The sequence below is a fragment of the Falco biarmicus genome, chromosome 12, assembly GCF_023638135.1.
Source record: "Falco biarmicus isolate bFalBia1 chromosome 12, bFalBia1.pri, whole genome shotgun sequence".
Taxonomy (NCBI): Eukaryota; Metazoa; Chordata; class Aves; order Falconiformes; family Falconidae; genus Falco; species Falco biarmicus.
In genome coordinates, this window is record NC_079299.1 from 15,159,979 (window position 1) to 15,178,841 (window position 18,863).

Sequence of the window (18,863 nt, forward strand, 5' to 3'; positions counted from 1 at the left end):
AAGATACGGAATGGAGGAGACAAGGAAATTAGGATATGTGAAAGGAAAGAAAGTTTTGAGACAGAGTTTTTTACCTGTTTGGCTATGATGAACTTCAGAATAATCTGAGACACGGGAAATTTAGAAGATAACTGGAAAATATTAATGTATCGGAAAAGTTAAGCACTTTTTGGAATCCTGCTCGTGACTTTGATCTGTCTTGTGATGCTTTGCCTTTTCCTTTTTTCTTCCTGGTGCCAGGAACAGTGGAAAAGATAAATCCATAGGTTCTTTGCCACCAGCTGAGGAGTTCCCCCCTCTTTGGGGAAGGAGGGAAACTGGGGCTGCCTCCTCTGACTTTGGGAGGAAGGGGAGTGCTGGAACAAAGGCTTCTGGAGATCTGGAGTAGTCATGGGGAGAGGGACTCTCAAAGACATTGCTTATTAATCCATGCTGCATCAGGACTTGCGGTAGGGAGTTCTATATTACGCACAATTGTCCAGTGCCAGCCTCTTTCATTATACTGAAAAGAGTGGCTACTTGCCTGCCCTTGTCAGTGTCCCGTTCTCCATGACATAGGTGACAAACATGCAGCAGATCCCTTTGACTGGTATTTTTTTGGTTTCTGTGATCTTCCAGCTGCCTTTCACTGAATGGTGTTTTGACGTTTGTCTGTTATTTCAGAGATAAATTGAATACTCTGAGGGTATTCAAGCTTTATTTCCCAAGCCCAACATAGGTGTTCAGAGCTCTGCAAAGGCCAGGACCTTGGCTCTCAAGGGAACTTCCTGGCCTGAATGGTTACATTCAGCATCCACTTACTCTTTATTAAGCTGTCTACAAATAGTTGGAATATAACAAAGCCCAGTCCTTCTGCTTACACACAGATGATTTTCTTGGCTTCTCAGACTCAAACCATGATGAGCCAGCTCTCATCCTGAATAATTTTTCCAGCAGTGCTTGTCCAAAAGGGCACTGAGATTAGTTTCAATGAGCCGTTACATGTAGATAAAAGCACAGATTTGAACCTGAAACATGCATGGACCAGGATGTCCTGAGATCTGCCACAGCTAATGTAAAGGGGTTGTTTTTCACATGGGGTATCCATTAGGGACCATTTGCTCACCTGCCTTTGCATTTGGAACCATAAACTCCCCCTTGCATCTCATTAAAGATATTAAATTGTGAAGGCAATTTGATTAAGCATAAGGATTTTAGAACACTTTTTAAAGACTCATCTGCCAAACATTAAGCTTACATAAAACCAAATGTGCTACTCACAAACAGTTACACCTATAGAAGGCATTTTCTTAGCAAAAGCTCAGTTCTTCACAAGCGTCTTCTATGTAAGCAAGGATATATACAGAAACTGAAGATTAAAATGCGTGATGTATCTCTGCTTATCAAGGAAAACATATTGCAGCTCCAAAGTGATTGAAGAAATTAAATTATGATAAACCTAAATATTATCAACACAGATTTCAGAAATCTCCCAGTTATGATAGGGGCCTTGATAGACTGATGCACTTTTACTAAGTTTTATGAAGCTGTACATGTACAAAATTGGGGAGCATTGTTGACATTTGTCTAAAATAAGTTAGCATGTATATTAAAAAACTCGGGCATTAAATACAGACTCACTTTGACATGGGGATTTTCCCCTTTCTTTTTCCAGCATAAATATGGCTGAACTTTCAGAGCCAGAGGATACTGTAAACTGGAAGGAAAGATGTTTAACTCTGGAGTCACAGTTAATGAAATTTCGTCTCCAGGCAAGCAAGATCAGAGAATTGTTAGCAGAAAAGGTAGGTCTCGTGGTATTAATTTTAATGCCATCTAAATTATTTTATTTGATGATGGGGCCTGATCACGTCATGTTTTGAGATTACAAGTACTGGGATTTTTTCAGGAGGGGGGAAAAAAAGAATTTTAAAACAAAATATGTGGAAAACAGGTATGTTTTAATGCTGTGAAAGAAATTCACACATTAGATTGCCAGCAAGAAATGTTCATTTTCAAATAAGAACACACTGGCAGCTCTCCTGCAGAGAAAAATATATATCCAGTAATCACTTTTACAACATTGAGGTTAATATTTAACACATTTTCCTAAGTATTTAAGATCTGATTTAAGACACAGAAATCATTGGGGAGAAAATCCAGAAGTATTATTTTCCCCAGTATTCCTTACCAAATCATGTAATTTACCAGACTTGCTTTTCCTATAATAAGACATCTCCAACTATGGCTCATCATCTGAGTCTAGGGAAGTTGAAAAGTATTATATAATTTAATTTGAAGAATATTGTTTAAATATATACTTTATTTTGCAATAGAGAAACATTTGCCTTGGCATGTTCAAATATGTGAATCCCAACAGTCACTCGTAATTGAGCCCATATCTGAAATACCAGAAAAACACCATTGTATTTACCTGGTAACTTTTTGAGAGAGTAAGGCAATTAAAAGAGTGCAAGTGACAAAACATTTTAGAGAATCACTGGAACTATGTCATCATTAATATTCACCTCAATGAATTTCTAGTTAAAATGTTATTTTGTCAAAATGTCTCTATTCTTCTTAGAGCTAAATTTTCCATCAGTTGCTCCCCCTCAAAAAAACAAAATCATATCATTTTGTAGCATGTTAGAGTGGCAATACTTTTATTTTAGACATTTATATTGATGCTTCTCTTTTGTCAATTTATCCATTCTCCTTTTGGAAACATAAATACATCTAACATCCACATTTAACCCTCTCCCAGTCGTTCCCATTTTATTGTATTTTGGTGGGAACAAGAACTAGTTATTAAAGTTGGAAGAAGCACATATCTATGCATTTGTGAAGAACCATGGGTGATGTACAAAGTTATGTGCCCTGGTCCTTTTCTAATAATGCTTAATACTTTGTTTTCTTTGACAGCCAAATTAACATCAAGTTATGTTTTCTTGGCAATATCTATCTTAATTCCAGGATCTTACTCAAAGTCCTTTAGATTTCTATGTTACGTGTCATTTGTTATTTTTAGTGAGTGGTCACTAGATCTTGTAAGGACCTTCTTGTAGATCTTGTGAGAAGGCTTCTGTTATCCTGGATAACAAAGTACCATCAAAAACCTTTGTTGCTTCACTGCCCAGCGCCTGTTACCAAAAGGCTGCATTGAACAGCATGCACCCTGAACAAATCTCTGCAGATCTCCACTGGTAGCTGCCAGTCACTGTGAAGTAGTCAATAACCTACTATTTTATTGAGCCAATTTTTTAATTCATGCAGGGACACTCCCTTTTACCCTGTGGCTGATTGTTTCTTTAAACATTAAAATTTCCACAATCCAAATAACTATATAAAACAGATCCCCTCTGTCTGCAGCCTTGGTGATCCCTTCAAAGATCTTCAGTAGCTTTGTGAGCCAACACCCTTCTTTATAAAGGCCACTTTGACTCTTCCCTTGTCTGTCATACTATCCACATGCCTCCTAGTTCTGCGCTTACGGTTCCCACTAATTTCCTTACTACAGACATCGGTCTTACAGATCAATAATTGGTTCAACTATATCATCTGGTTCTTGACTGAATATCAGTTGCCAATGTGTTACTATTCATTTTATCCATTTGTGCCCTTATCTCTTCTACGAAGGTGCAAAGTGTTGATTTGAGATGGAAAAAGAAATGGAATAAAGAAATCTAGTGTTTTCTGGATTAGGCTTTTTTCATTATCGGCATTTTTTACTAAAGTGAACATGAAAATTTACAACAATATAAATCCATTGTTTAATAATACTGAGTTCTGCTGGAATTGTGTCTTTACATTTAGTACTCCAAATAGCTCTTCTTTGACATGACTAAAAATATTGCTGTTAGAAAGCAGTACACTTGAAAACTCTTAATTGTTTACACAATCCTGCAATTCTTCTGTATGGCAAACTCTCAGTGAACAGGTATTGCAGATTATTGGGTTTTGAAAGAGCAACCAGCTGTACAAATGTCATCCTTTGACACGTCATTTAACATTTAAAGAAAAGTAGAACAACTTGTGTCCTTCATTCCAGTTAGCAAGGCCCACAGATGAGTTAATAAATCATTATGATCAGTCTTGGAGGAGAATATCCATCAGAGGGTACAATACTGTCTGCTGTAACACTCAACAGATTATTGGATGCTTACACAGTCGGAGCTGTTAGATGTCATGTATTTCTTGTCTCTTTACCCCATTTGGATCACTACATGGATGGAAGTCAAGTGGCTGAACACGGGACATGACTTTTGTAGGGACTTTCCAGCAGCTGTTACAACCATGCTTTATGCAGCTGCTGCTGATTATAGTTTTGGCAACCAAAAAGTTAAGATTCATGAACAGCACTTCGCGAAACTGAGTTTAAAAGAAAAAAAAGAATTTAGAAGCTTGAATTCTTTCTGTGTGACTTTTCACTTTGTTCCTTTACAGTTTGTATTTACAGACTCTTAAGTGCTAGAAATAGCCTCTTAAATTAATAGAAATGTATGCATAATCGTATAATTTCAGAAATTGACATTTAAAAGAAAAACAAGAGGGATAAAATCACAAATCTTTAGCACTGTGCCTGAAACAAAGCAATCAAAGGAAAATTATTCTTCCTTATCTGTGGGAAACATGACTCCAAAATAAATTAAAAAATCTTAAGAACATGTCATATTATGTCCTCTTCTTTTAATTTGCCTTAGCTTTCTCAGAAACTTTAGAAAAAGAGAAGTCTTTACAGGAGGTAAATGTGGGCAAATATTTTATATTGAAGACCACAGGCTCAACAAGTGTTCAGTTGGGATAATTTGATGTATTACTCTACAGAGCAGAGCATTAGCAGACAATGAAAAATAATCTTTCTCCTCACTTTGTCACTTTTGACTTTTTAATATGAACCTTTCATTCATAAACTGGAATATAGTTAGGACAGGTATCAAAGACTGGTCAGAGCTCAACAAAGTTAGACCATATGCATGTGCAAATTTATCAGTCTTGCACAGTTCAAACCCTATAATTTTAAAAATGGGCACTAACGTTTTAGCTGTATTTATTTCTATGTTGGTTTCATTTGTAAAAATCCAGTGGTTATTTTTCACATATTTGTAAAATTTTAATGATACAAACAGTTCTCAGTTTTTGTAAAAGGAAAGATGCACTCGTACTAGTTTGAAATTAAACTGCATGGGATTGTTACTCAAAAATATGTTTGAGAAATAGTAAAGTGAATAATGAAGACCTAATTGGTCTGTACTTGGTGGGCATCCTGATACTAATGATGAGAGGAGAATACAGCTGATGGCAGCTGTTATAGGTGCTTTCTAGATTGGTCACCTGTTATAGAATTCTCACTCTTACTTTAATTAGCACAGGCCTTATTTGTGGTTTTGTTCACAATCATCTCTGTGTTGTGAAATGTGTGCTAAAACATTGAACAATAGCACTGGAGAGTGTTCTACTTCAAAATAGCAACAGAAATCACAGTACTATGGCATGACAGATGTAGAACCCCCATGGGTGTTGAACTGTGTAATTGTTGTAGAAAACAGAGTGATACTGTGACAAAGCAGGTGGTCTCTACAGGAAAGTTAGAGAAATAACTTGGTGGTAATTCTCCATCCTTCCTCCTCTGTGTATTTGAGAGGTATCTCTTCAAGACAGTGAATTAGGAAAAGGAGTTTATAACCTATCACACTATGTGTATGACTTCTCAGAAAAAGCCATTGGGTTTTTCCCCTTACATTTGTTCTATAACTTAGTCTAAAACGAGATTTTAATAAGGTTTTGCTTGAATCTACCCTTTTTCAATATTTGTGTCTGTGTCCTATGTGCTTCTGTCAATATATTTGGGCAGTGGATTGATTGAAATACTTTTCTTATACACTGGAAGTCAAGTAACTTTGCAAAGTGATTTCATTTACTGTTGTCCCTGTAAATAAATGAATGATCCACATGGGAAGTCGTCAGTATATTCTTCTAATGGAAGTGTTCTAGTTAAGAAAAACAAGCTATTTACTGGGTTTTTTTAAGTATAGCAAGTAGTCCTCCTTGAATCTCAGTGGTTGAGGAGTTTGAGAAATTTGCATTGGAAGTGTGTTTCAGTTGTATGACTACCAGAATTTAAAGTTTTTAGTGAACCTGGGGAGAAGAAGAGAGAGGAGCAAAGGTACATACGATGTTTTAAAAAAACTAATCCATTCACTGTTTATTTTTTTATTTGTTTTCATTTTGCCAAGTAAAAAGTCTATATTTATAAATCCAACATGCAAAGAAAGAGACCTTGTTGGAGTTTCAAGCAGAAGCTGCTGCTGTAAGTGGGAGAGGTCTTTACAGGAATTTAAGGAATGATGTAGAAAGTATCCCTAGTCTGCCAAATTTAGGATGGCTGTGGAACTGAGTTTGAAGTAGAAGCCTTTAAATGCAGCTTGAGTCTTATGTATGTGAAGGGTTTACTAAAAAAATCTTTGCTGAATGAAAGATTACAGTATCCCACTGCGAGTTTGGCTCCTAGCTAAAATGTCATAGGAAAAGCTGGTGACCCTCATTCTTTTTGTAGTACATTTTTCACCTAAAATATGTGTGCAACATCAGGTATAAAGTAGAGGAACTACATAGCTGTATTAAATTTCCACTTGGGCAGCCTCCACTGAGTTCCTTTTCCATCAGACCCCATAAGGACTGAATATGGCACTATCCCAACTGTTGCATTATGGGCTGTGCAGGAATACTCAGCATTCACAAGAACATCTCCAAGTTTGTTTCCTGCAGTGTTGATGGTCATTATTTTATGCTTTGAGTGATTTTTAACAAATATAAGTGATTAAGAGGGAGGATTATTTTCATGTATGTATTGATTTGTTTGCTTTTAACCTTCCATTTGAATATTCTCTGTACACATGCTCAGCTGGCAACCGAGTGTGTAAATGACAAATGCAATAATATTTATGCTTTCTGTACGGATTATGAATGTTGAATGATAACTGATTTTTTGACCAAATACTATTTCCAATATATTCCAAAGCATAACACATTCCTGACTTTGTCTGACAAACCAATAGTTAAATCCATGTCCCACTGTATTTTTATTAATTTTGCAGTCATATTTATGGTATGTCATTTGACATTTCAGAATGAAGCAGATGCAGTGTGTTTTGTTGTCTGTGGCATGAAAATCTCAAGATTAATGTTTTTGGAGGAAAAGTCCATAATACCTTTGACTTGTGCAGTGATTGCCAATATAAAAAATGTGACAAAGCACAATGAGTATTTCCATTTGCATTCAAAAGATTATGAAGGATAAAGTAAAAGGAAGAAAAGTACCATAGTACTAAAATTATTCAAATGAAGGTTATTTTTCAGTATTTCAGTTGCTTTTAAAAAATCTCTTATAATGGAAAATAATTCAGGTGCAATTAGGAAGATACAAATATGAGAAAGCAAGAAAAGTTAAAAGTTTATACGGTTAGAGCGTTAGGTTTGTTTACACCTTTTTAATACCTATACCTTTTTTCCTGTAGCTGCATTTTTATTGCTTGTCTGTTACCAAGTATATGCCATGCCTTTTTGTAACAGTGGTGGTGGGTGGGGGGGTTGTTTCATTGTTTTTGTATATTTTAAATCTACATTCTTTCTAAATAGGCTGAAGATGGGGGGCGGAGTGGGAAAAAGAGAACTCAGGAAGCAATAAATTAGCTATTCTTGTAGAGGCCAGGCTGGGTAGTGGCAGGAAGAGCACAGCCCTTGCGGTGAGGCCGGAGGATGAGTATCTTCCCTCTGGTGGTACAGAGAAGAGGGCATCAGCTCTGTTCCAGCCCACCTGAGATGGGGAAGTTGATGGAGGCTGTGGAAGCTGTGATAGTGGGCAGCCACCTGTGCACATCCTTAGCCGATCTAATATTTGCTTAGCATTTCACTTGTAGGAGCTACAAGATGTTTTTTCTCCATTTTTCGTGGAGGGAACTCTTTTTGCTCTTAGAAATTACGCATTTTAATTTTCATTCCCTCAGAGAGTATTTTTCAGGCTTTAAATATTTGTTGTCATGTCCTCAAACTCCATTATGCTGCCTTACATATATTTCTGGAATCTCTTGCTCCCTTACCATCTGTGTTTCCTAGGTGTCCTGTACCCTTTTAATTTCATGAGTAAATTCAGTTTCAGTCAAGTTTTCAATTTTTTAAGCTTTGGCAGTGCCTTTGATTCTTAAGCCAGCACCTCTCAGGCAGTGGCAGGGAAAAAAGGCTTCCTATTCCAGATGTTCATGTTGTGATTCTAATCAGAATTCACAATTCAGCGAGACAGAAGTAGCAGAATTTCCCCAATCACAGTACAATGATAAAAACAAAACAAAGCAGGCAGCTGCCTTTTAATACAGATGAGCAACCAATACATTCCACTTTTAATTTCAAGCACTGTGTGAGACTTCTTTTTCCTTACCTGCCAAAGTGCTTTGGTACATTCTTTCATCTTGCTAACAGTATTTTCACTTTTTTTCAAGATTTTGAATGTTATTATCATGCCTGTTTGTGCTGGAGTGGCGGTCTACCTAATTTGTATTTGATTGTATCTGTGCAATTTAACAATCAAGACAAGATCTGAGTTGGAAAAGACGACAGCCAGAAAGAGGGAATGGTCCTAATATTTTACCAGGTTCAAGAAAGTCCTATGACTGATGTTGGGAAAAGCACAGATATTCAGCTAACATTACATGCTGCTCATTTGTCCTTCAGTACGCTTCCTCTCTAAATCCCACTGCTGAATTTAGCTTTTTAAAATCTGTATATTTACTGGCAGTTGTCCTAGGCTACTAATTCTGGAAGAGTTCCCTCCCTGGGCTTTTCTGCTCTATATTTTTAATTTATATAGTTTCCAGAAGAAATCACTAATTTTACTACAATGAGCTCAGCTGAAATGTGAAAGATTGTTTTTTCATTTGGACTCTCACTCATTTAATGAGCACTAGGAAAACCTTTTGAGCTAAATAGTTATTCTTAATATGTTGTTTAAATATTGAAAAGACCTTGAAAGAAGTAAAAAAACTCAGCGGTAAGACTGGTTTCATGTCATGGAGACTGATAAAAATGTTGAGCCTCGTCGTTTTTACTTTACTGTGCGGGTCATGAGACACTGGGTGCCCCATCCCTGGAAGTGTTCCTGGCCAGGTTGGATGGGGGTTTGAGCAACCTGGGCTAGTGGAAGGTTCCCTGGCCATGGCAGGGGGAGTGGAACTAGGTGATGTATAAGGTCCCTTCCAACCCAAACCATTCTATGATTCTGTGATTTTGGAAACTGATCAAATGGAGACTCATATTTTTTGTTGGTTTCATTTTGTTCCAAGGAAAGGCTTTTGTGCTAAACATAGTTCATGTGAATGAGCAGAAGTACTAAAAAGGACAGTTAAGAGAGACTTGCAATTAAGAAGTTCCTTTTACCTAACTAGGAGAGCAGGGCCTGAAGTTGCTGTAGGTAGAAGCAGACAGGATTGTGATTCTGCACATCAAGACTGCAGAACTACTAGCCATCTTCAGAAGAAGCAGGAGTGTATATACATGTGCATGTGTGTGTGTGTGTATACCTACATACATAGGTATATAAAGTTGGCATCAAAGGCCCAAATTGCTTTCACACTTCATATTTCTGACCACAGTTGAGGTAGAGAAAAGAGAGAATCCCTGTGGTGAAGTCTGACTAGAGAAAGAGGTGAAATAGGAGGAGTTGGTTAGATGGCACATTTGCAGAGGAATAGTTGACACTGCTTTGTTCATGAGAATTGTAGCCCTTTACCTTTTGATTGGTGTTGAAAATGGAGAAGACAGGAGAAGGAAAAAATGGGAGTGCACTGAAAAGTGGCAGCTTGCGGGCTGCCATGTTGTGAGCACTAAGCTAATTTTTGCAGTAGTCATAACCTAGGTGGGCATTCAGGTGGGATTTGAAGGAAAAATAAGGCTGTAGCTGTTGGGGTTTAAGCCAGATAACAAATTCTTTCATCTAAAGATTTTTCTTTTAATATAGGAAATAATAACAAACAGTAAAATTCAATATACTCTGAACCAGTAAAATAGTGAAGAAAATTCACCATGCTTGATCTGTGAGTAGCCAAAGGAACACTTGAGCCCCATTAAGACGTAGCCTTTAGCATTAGCCCTTTTGGGGAGATCTGTGACAAAAGGAAGACTGGGCTCAGAAAGCAGTTCTTCATTTTGATGACTAAATCCACACCACTGAGAAATATTTTTACAGGTTTCATCCTGCTCTAGTGAAAAGCTTTTGTGCCAAAGAATTCAATTTCATTTCTTATTGAAGGCGTATTTAATTTTATAAATACAGGTAGGTCTGAAGTATCACTTCTACATTTATGAGATGAGATGGATTTCTATTAATTAGTTTAAATGCAAAGCTGCTCTATAAAAGATAAGTCTTTCTAATTATTGTGTTGCCTATGGGATAAAAATTCGTCCAGTAAAGAGCAAAGTATATCTTGGGCAAGGCATGTGCTAATTCCTTCTTTACAAATTATCTTCTTTATTATTCTTCCTGTAAAATATTATTATCTTGATTTTACATCTCTATTCTTTAGGTGTTATGTCTATGTGGCTTAAATGGTGAGGTCATATTTTAAAGTTTGTTGTAGCTTATAAAGATTTAGCACTGTCCCTATGGAAGATAGATAATACAGAAAAGAGAAATCAGTTTCAAGACAGAAGGAATAATGCTTGAAAATAAGGATGGAACATACCCAGTCAGCTTTTTAATAAATGAGTTACAGAAGTAGGAGGAATATTACTGTTTTTTCCTAAGCTAAACCACCAGAAGAGAGACCTTTTTTGTAAAGAGTAAGTCATGCTTCTAAAACAGTTTTACCATTGCCTTTAACTAACAAATGCATGTAAGGCTTTATACATGTATAGATTGGGCATAGCCTATTTTAAAACATGAAAACTGGTGGTCGTCAAAGCCACTGACAAACAGATGACTTGCTTTTAAGCAGTACAGGCTTGTTTTAAGAAAATGCAAGTATTTGTTTAAATATTTGGGTTTAAATATAGGAATATAGAACCCAAAGGGAAATCGGGGTCACATGCAGTGCTCTGGAATAGCTGGCAGGCATATTCTTCAAACCATTTATTAACTTATCAGGCACCACATAAAAAGTCAGATCTTTTGCCTTTCTAGCTTCTATTAGGAGGGAGTTCCAAAATCTTTTTCAGTCAATGTGGAAAATGAGAGTCTTCTAATTTCCAGGCTACATTTATTAATCACCTGTTCATATCTGCTTGCACCTTTGAAAGAGAGTTGTAGGTGTGTGTATCCCTCACTTGCTTCTCCTATTTGTTTATTTATAGAAGCAACCATGTATGCATGTTTCTTTGGTTTTGGCAAGTCCCATGTGGTGTGAGGACTGATAGTTCACTAAATCTAAAAATGGACAGATTTACTACTTTTCTTTTTATGTGGAACATTATTTTTCAACTGCAGATGGTTTAGGCCTTTTTTCAGATGAGGAAGAATTGAAAAATTGAAATGCAAGGAAGAAAGCAGACTCTAAACATATCATCCTCAAGTCACTGGAAGTTCTGCACTTAATCAATAGACAGACTGTATTTCTGCTTGAGAAACATCAGGTTTTAACTCATTGTTCGTTTTTGAAAACTCAGACCTATTATCAGCATGCTTTGAAAGGCTTACAGAGAAGTGGTGCTTTTTATTCATTAATGGTTATATTTTTTCCTGTATTGATTTCAAAATTATTTCCAAAGTCTACATGATACAACTGTGTTGTTTATAATATTAAAAATGAAAAGACTTCATTTGAAGTCTTCATTAAAAATGAAGAGACACAAGAGAAGTATAATGTACTGATTATAATGTAAATTTTAAGTGGGAATAGGACAAGTTACTATGTTGAAAACTGACTTGGCTAAAAAATTAGGGGTTTGTTCTTATAAATAACATATATTTTCAGATCTCAAAAAGGAAAGGATTCCAACATATTTTTTTGAAATTAAAATATTTCCTTTAACATTAATAACTATTAACTATTTCAAATACCAGGAAAATTATCAATTTGTTGCATTAATTTCTTTCTAACGCACATTACAGGAACTATGATCTGTGTGTATATGTGTATGTGAATGAAAGAATATACATATACATACGTGCATAGAAAAGGAGTATTTTTGAAATCTATGAGTGATGACTTTTGAGTTCATACCTTTTGACGTTTTCCTGCAATACATGTTTTAATGACATGAAAATTTCTTTACTTGCACAAAAATGTATTGTGAACATTGCTAAATACAGTCAAGATTAACTTCTAGGTGACCTTCGAAGAAGAATCACTTTATTATTTGCTTTTGTATTGCAAAAAATTTCCAGTGACTGTGTGTTGTGCTTCAGTGTCGACCTCCAAGGCAGTACACGTCTTTGTTTTTATTGCTGCCATGTTTCTTCAAAGCATTCAGTATTTATTCACATGTGGCATTTCTCTGTTCATTGTTTGAACAAAAATAGCTCAGTTTGATGAGTGTCATATGTAGAGTGGTTATTTCCTTACTAAGTTTAAAACCGAATCTGTTTCTAACAATAGATGCCATTTTCCATAAATGAGATAATTGATGCAGTGTGCACAAACACATTTTCTGAAAATTGTAAGAGGATTTGTACACTTAAAAACAGAAGAAGAAAGTGCAGCTGAAAGTAGCAGTCTGTTCTTTGGTACTGGTGTTGATATTGTTCTTTAGTTAGTATGCATGTATTTTTTTGTCCATGGGTCTAAAACATTTATTCTTTGTATTTAAGACTGTAAAATCAAAACCAGTATTGATTATGACAGGATAATTCTGAATCCTTAATGAATTTTGGAAAGAACCTGCACTAGTCAGATGTGTGTGGCAAGAGTATTTCTTACAAGAGGGCTGTTGAAATGGGATGTTATTTCAAGTTATCTCATTCAGGACATGATAGAAAATTAAGCTTAAATATACGTCACATGCCAGCTGTTATCAGTGACATGCTGGCCCTTCATGTTTCTCCTGGGAAGCCAACTTTATGTCTGTTGATACTTTACAGACACTAATTCATTCAAGGAGTGTCTAAGCCTAACAGCTGATATACACCATTTAATTCCAGTAATACTGGCAATTTGCATAGATGTATATAGAAAGAAGCTGGTGGGACGGAGGTCTAATTCAACAGAATTTTCTGTTTTTCAAATAACTTTTCTGTATAAAGTCGGAGTTGGTCATCAGTATTCAAGTTGCAGTCATAGGTAAGAATCATAGAGTCATAGAATCACTTAGGTTGGAAAAGACCTTTAAGACCATCAAGTCCAACTGTTAACCCAGGACTGCCAAGTCCACCACTAAGCCATGTACCTAAGTGCCACATCTATGCCCTTTTTAAACACTTCCAGGGGTGCTTAATCCAACCACATCCCTGGGCAGCCTGTTCCAATGCTTGACAACCCTTTCAGTGTAGAAATTTTTCCTAATATCCCCTCTAAACCTCCCCTGGCATAACTTGAGGCCGTTTTCTCTTGTCCTGTTGCTTGTTATCTGGGAAAAGAGACCGACCCCCACCCATCTACAGCCTCCTTTCAGGGAGCTGTAGAGAGCGATAAGGTCCCCCCTGCACCTCTTTCTTCTCCAGCCTAAACACCCCCAGTTCCCTCAGCTGCTCCTCACAAGACTTGTTCTCCAGCCCCTTCCCCAGCCCCTGCCCGGCTCTGGACACGCTCCAGCCCCTCCTTGTCTGTCTTGCAGTGAGGGGCCCAAAACTGAACCCAGCCCCAGCCTGCAGCAGCGTGGGGCTGGTGTGACCCAGGGGCAGGACCCGGCACTGAGCTGCGCTGAGCCTCATACGACCGGCCTGGGCCCATCGGCCCGGCCTGCCCAGACCCTCTGCAGAGCCTCCTGCCCTCAGGCAGATCAACGCTCCCCACTGCTTGGTGTCACCTGCACACTGACCGAGGGTGCGCTCGATCCCCTCATCCAGATCATCAAGTTCTTCTGCATCTGTAAAGCACACTGACCTTTTCCTCCAAAGCTCGACATCACTACAGTTAGCTGCCTCTTCCATCATGAGGTTGAGATCCATCATGAGGATCTTAAGCTATCTGCGTGTGGTCTGAAATTGTCTTCATAGTCACTGGGTAAAGAGAATTTACCACTGCATTTTATTCTGGACAAGTTCAAAGCATGACTTGATTTAAACAATTAGCTATTAGTCCAGTCACATATTTTCACCTCTCTCCTCTCCCTCTCTCAGTAATGATGTGATCATTGTTATGAAACTTCTTACTAACTTAAGGTTTAAGGTTATGTTTTCTTTGTGAAGAGACATCGTTCCCTTGGAACTAGTTCCAATCTTCTGCCCAACAAGTTTGATAACCTTCAGAGTATCCTAAAGCAATCATTTTTTCTCTTTAATTTTACAGGCCTAAAAGGTAGCAAAGCAGTCAGAGTATAGATGGAAATCTCATTTTTCAGGCAAAACTATTATGTGGATTTGTTAAGAGATTATTTATGCAAATGGGAAAAATACATATGTTTAAAGTTACATTATTGTTACAATAGACAGTGCAAAACAAACCTCTATAAACTGTAAATAAAGAGAAAATCGGGACTTAATAAATGTTATGTAGCATCAAATTATTGAAATGCTGGCCCATTTAACCGTAATAGAAGTGGTCATGTTTGTTAACTATGGTATTTCATTCTTGCTGAATATTACAGATTGTTTGGGGTTTTTTTTAACAGGAGCCTTCTAAAATAAATTGAAGACCTTTAGAAATTTTCCAAATAAAATGTCACATTTAGTTGTTGCCAGGAAGCTGATTGACGTATCCATATTGTGAGACTGTGCAAAGCTTCTTAGCGTACCTTTTTGAAATTGTTAACTCTTAATGAAGCAAAAATAAACCTTGTTCTTCCATTTTTAATCTCTGAATGCTATTTTTCTTGGTAATTACTCTCTCAGCTTCTTTACATTCATCTTAGCAACAGCTTTATTCAAATCATATTCTTTGTTCCAGTAGTCTACAGTAATATATTACTATGTTCCTGGTCCTGTGCAACAGCATGTATTCCTAGCAAGGGGTGCATTGTGCAGTTTCAGTGCAGAAACGTGGAAAGAATTTAGGTCTTTAGTGCACTGTATTATCCAGAACTCAAATAGTGTAGAATACCAGCACTACTGCTTAATCCTTGTGCAGTGGTTCAGTGATGATTGGATACTGCTGAAGAGACTAGCTGTTTTCAGGTTTAAGCTGAGTCAGAGCCAGTTCAGCTGCAGTGGCAGCTGGGTGGACCTGGCAAGCAACATTTTTAGGGGTTTTTCCATTTATTGAATCTTCCATGTTTCTGATATGACTCTACAGCTGAAATGAATTTTACTTACGGGACGTAAATAAATTGCCAATTACTGCCGTGGCAATCAGGTGCATTTACAAATTGTTTGACCGTGAAGATTGATGAACAACTTGCTACTCATCAACAATGAATTTCACATTATAAATATCTGAAGGAGTTTTCTGTCATAATATTATAGGGTATTAACTATGTTCATTATTGATATAGTAGCTGCACTTTGATTTAGCATAGTGCTTTTACTACAGTGGAATGTTAGCTGACCGTATATATTCAGAAATAACCTCAATTTCTGAATCCTCAGCTCACTAAACAAGAAATGTCTTAAAAACAGTATTAAAGTGAGTATTGTAAAACTAACTTCTATTTGAACATAAACCCCAAAAGACCTTAGAAAAACACTTAAAATTCAAAATTCTAAAAATTAAACTCAAAATCTCAATATGAAGTCATATAGATACAAAATTAAATACGTGTGACCAGAGAGGAGCAAAGAAGGCTCATCTCCCTGTTGTCTGGCCGGACTGTTAGTACATGAATGACTGGGACAATCATATCCTTAGAAGTGTTCTTGCGAAAGAACTCGCTGGGGACCAGACCATAACCACGCATGTTGTGCAATGTTTGTTGCTCTTGTATCAATGGTGTGTTGAGGTACTAAGATGTAGACTTTGGAGGTTTGTGTTTATGAGAAAGTACTAAAAGGTCAGTCACAGGGGTTTTTTTTATGTTAGTGAAGACTCATTTTCTCCACTTTCAGTTTCTGATTGATAGAAAATGATGACTCTCTGTCCTTGTCTGGATGAGGTGCTAAAAGTACACAACACTATTTCATGCAGTTGACAACATAATTGGGAAGAGAAAAAAACAGACGAAGAGTGAAAAAGAAACTGCAAGATGCCAGAAATCACATACAAACAGGACAGAATGAAACTGATTATTTTATAACCAAGCAGTAAACTGGAGAAGGAATAAATGGTTTTAATTTGCATTATATGTGTCATATGCTTTTCTATGAACAATTTGAAGCTGAATACCGAGTATCACAATTTTAATTATTTGGTGTTTTATCCTCTTCAGATGAACTGGGGTCTTAGCTAGGTATTTCCTGAAAACGTGAAAAAAAAAGTCATTAAGTCATGGAATACCTTACGTACTTCCTAGTGTTATTTCATAAAATCGTAAGAAGTCATAATTGTTTTGTTCACCAAACTCAGGCGAGAGAGCTCTTAACAAAATGTAACAAAATGTAAATATTTTTTTTTTGCCTTTTCTGTTCCATATTGTTGGAAAAGCCTTCAAAATAATCCCTGTAAAACGCATTTCCAAGGCCCAGGGCAAAGCTTGAGCCTATGGTTTATCATGCATCGTTATAAAGTAATGGATCAGGGTCTCTCACTGCTCAAAACGGGCCAGCACTCCTCCGTGTTGTGATGGTCTCTGTCTTCGTCCATCTCTACCGTGGCTTTTCACATTTTTTTCTGTGGAGAACCTGAATCCACCGTGTCCCTTCTGCCACATTCTTTCATGCAGGGGGTGGAGGAGTGTGGGACAGGCCTCATAGCATGATTCTTCCCAAAAGCTAAATTTGTTGACTTCAGAAGAATTAGTGGCCAAATGGTATATGCCAGGTACCCTTTACTGTTGCCGGTTTTGGAAGGAGATGAAGGAGCTTAGCACTTTCTAAGACTATGAACCTGCATGAGGAAAGCTTCAGGGCTATTGTCAAAGGAATTTCTGCTCCTGGTAGCAGGGAAAAAAAAGCAGTATGTCATATAGCAGCCACAGAATCATACTATGAAGAACAGTATGTAGAAGAATGTTAACAATGTTTTAATACAATCGTAATGATGAATTTCCTTCCCAGTGTGACACACTCTTTATCCTTTTATTTATTTTTATGCTTCTGTGCACAACCTGTCTTTTCCTTTTTGGAAAGTGACCATGGAAATATGTTTCACTATGGTGTTTCTGGCAATGGGCAGAAGGCATGGCAATTTTACTGTATATTTTCATATATCTACAGATGCAGCAGCTTGAGAAACAAGTTATAGATGCTGATCGTCAAGCGGAGAGAGCTTTTCAGCAGGTATATATATAAATTGAAAAATACCTCCCTTAGATATGTGCATGTTACTGTAATGAAGGGAAATTCAGAAAAAGGTCTGTTTTTCCTAAGTATTGCTCAAAAGTGAGAAGACAGTTTCTTTTTACATCTGCTGATTTGTCTTACCAGAGATGTTCTAACACCTTTCTCTGCTCGCTATCCAGTTCTGTTCAGTAAAGTCAAAGCTAACAGCACAAATAAAAAATAGATACATATAATGAGCTTCTTTGTTGATGCATCATGAGTCTTGAATATATGATGCACCTGGAAACAAAAGGGAGAGGAAATGGTGACCTATTTTAGTAAATCTGCAAGAAGATAGAATGAGGCTCTCCAATACAGTCTCTAAATAGGATTGGTTTATGTTGTTAGTTTTTGTAGAAGTTATATCATCTAAAGAATGAGATCGTGGCTAAGTATTTAACCAAAGTTGCCTTTTGATTCCAAATGGCACATACAGCTACTTGCAAACATTTTATGAACATATCTCTGGTATTCCTTAAAAATTCTTCATATCTTACTGTGAGACAGATAGAAACTGAAAATTGTAAGATAAAAATGTTCATGTACTAATTTGGAGTTAGAAAACATTCCTGACTACAAGCCAAGTACTTTTAAGCCATTTTTCAGAATGCTTCTGAGAATTTGTTGGGGTTTTTTACACTGTGCAATTGTTTATTAAAACGTTTATTTAGCCTAACAACAGCTCCCTATACATAAATTGCATTCTTCCCTTATTGGCATTTCAGCTTGTGTGTTACAGGCCTAGAAGCCCCACGGATACTAACAAAATCTGTACAAGGTCTTTCAGTGTTTTGCCAGTCCTATTGGTATTAGATGCATAGGGAGACATAACAAACTGTGGAACAACTTCTCAAATAGGCTTCAGAATTTTACAGGGTTATCTTGAATCTTAAATGTGGGAGCAATTTTAACAGTCCATTTTGTGATTAAATTACTACCTTTAACTTAGAGTGTTATGTTTCTTAACATCTTATGTGACCTTCCAAATAGGTGCAGGTCATGGAAGAAAAATTAAAAGCAGCTAATGTTCAAACGAGCGAATCAGAAGCCAGGTTGTATAAGAGATGTCAAGATCTGGAAATCCTGGTACAAGATAAAAATGACTTAATACAAAAATTGGAGCAACAACTTGAAGAACAGGTTAGAAATAATGGTGTTATAAAAGATGAGCATCAGTTCAGTTCTTAATTATACAAAAGGAAAATGAAAATTAAGATCAATAGAGAACAGAAAAGTTTAGCACTATTTCTGTTGTTTAAAGAGGTTCCCATTAGAAGTATGTAATCTAAATAAGGTTTAATCACTTGCAAATTATGCTCTGGCTTTCTTTGAAAGGCATCTGACTTCTAATAGAGGAAAGGTGTTCTTCCTTTTCACTGTGTCCTCTGAAGAG

General features: G+C 36.8%; 1 protein-coding gene across 4 annotated transcripts in view; it reads left to right on the plus strand.

Moving 5' to 3' along the window:
* The window catches only part of PLEKHH2 (pleckstrin homology, MyTH4 and FERM domain containing H2), a 57,020-nt gene that overhangs the window by 2,983 nt on the left and 35,174 nt on the right, over window positions 1-18,863 (plus strand). For all 4 annotated transcript variants that reach the window (XM_056357397.1, XM_056357396.1, XM_056357398.1 and 1 more), the window contains 3 exons: window positions 1,655-1,784; window positions 17,366-17,428; window positions 18,461-18,610. In XM_056357397.1, the coding sequence (XP_056213372.1) occupies window positions 1,662-1,784; window positions 17,366-17,428; window positions 18,461-18,610 (336 nt within the window). In that variant the 5' untranslated portion in view covers window positions 1,655-1,661. The remainder of the gene's footprint in view (window positions 1-1,654; window positions 1,785-17,365; window positions 17,429-18,460; window positions 18,611-18,863) is intronic.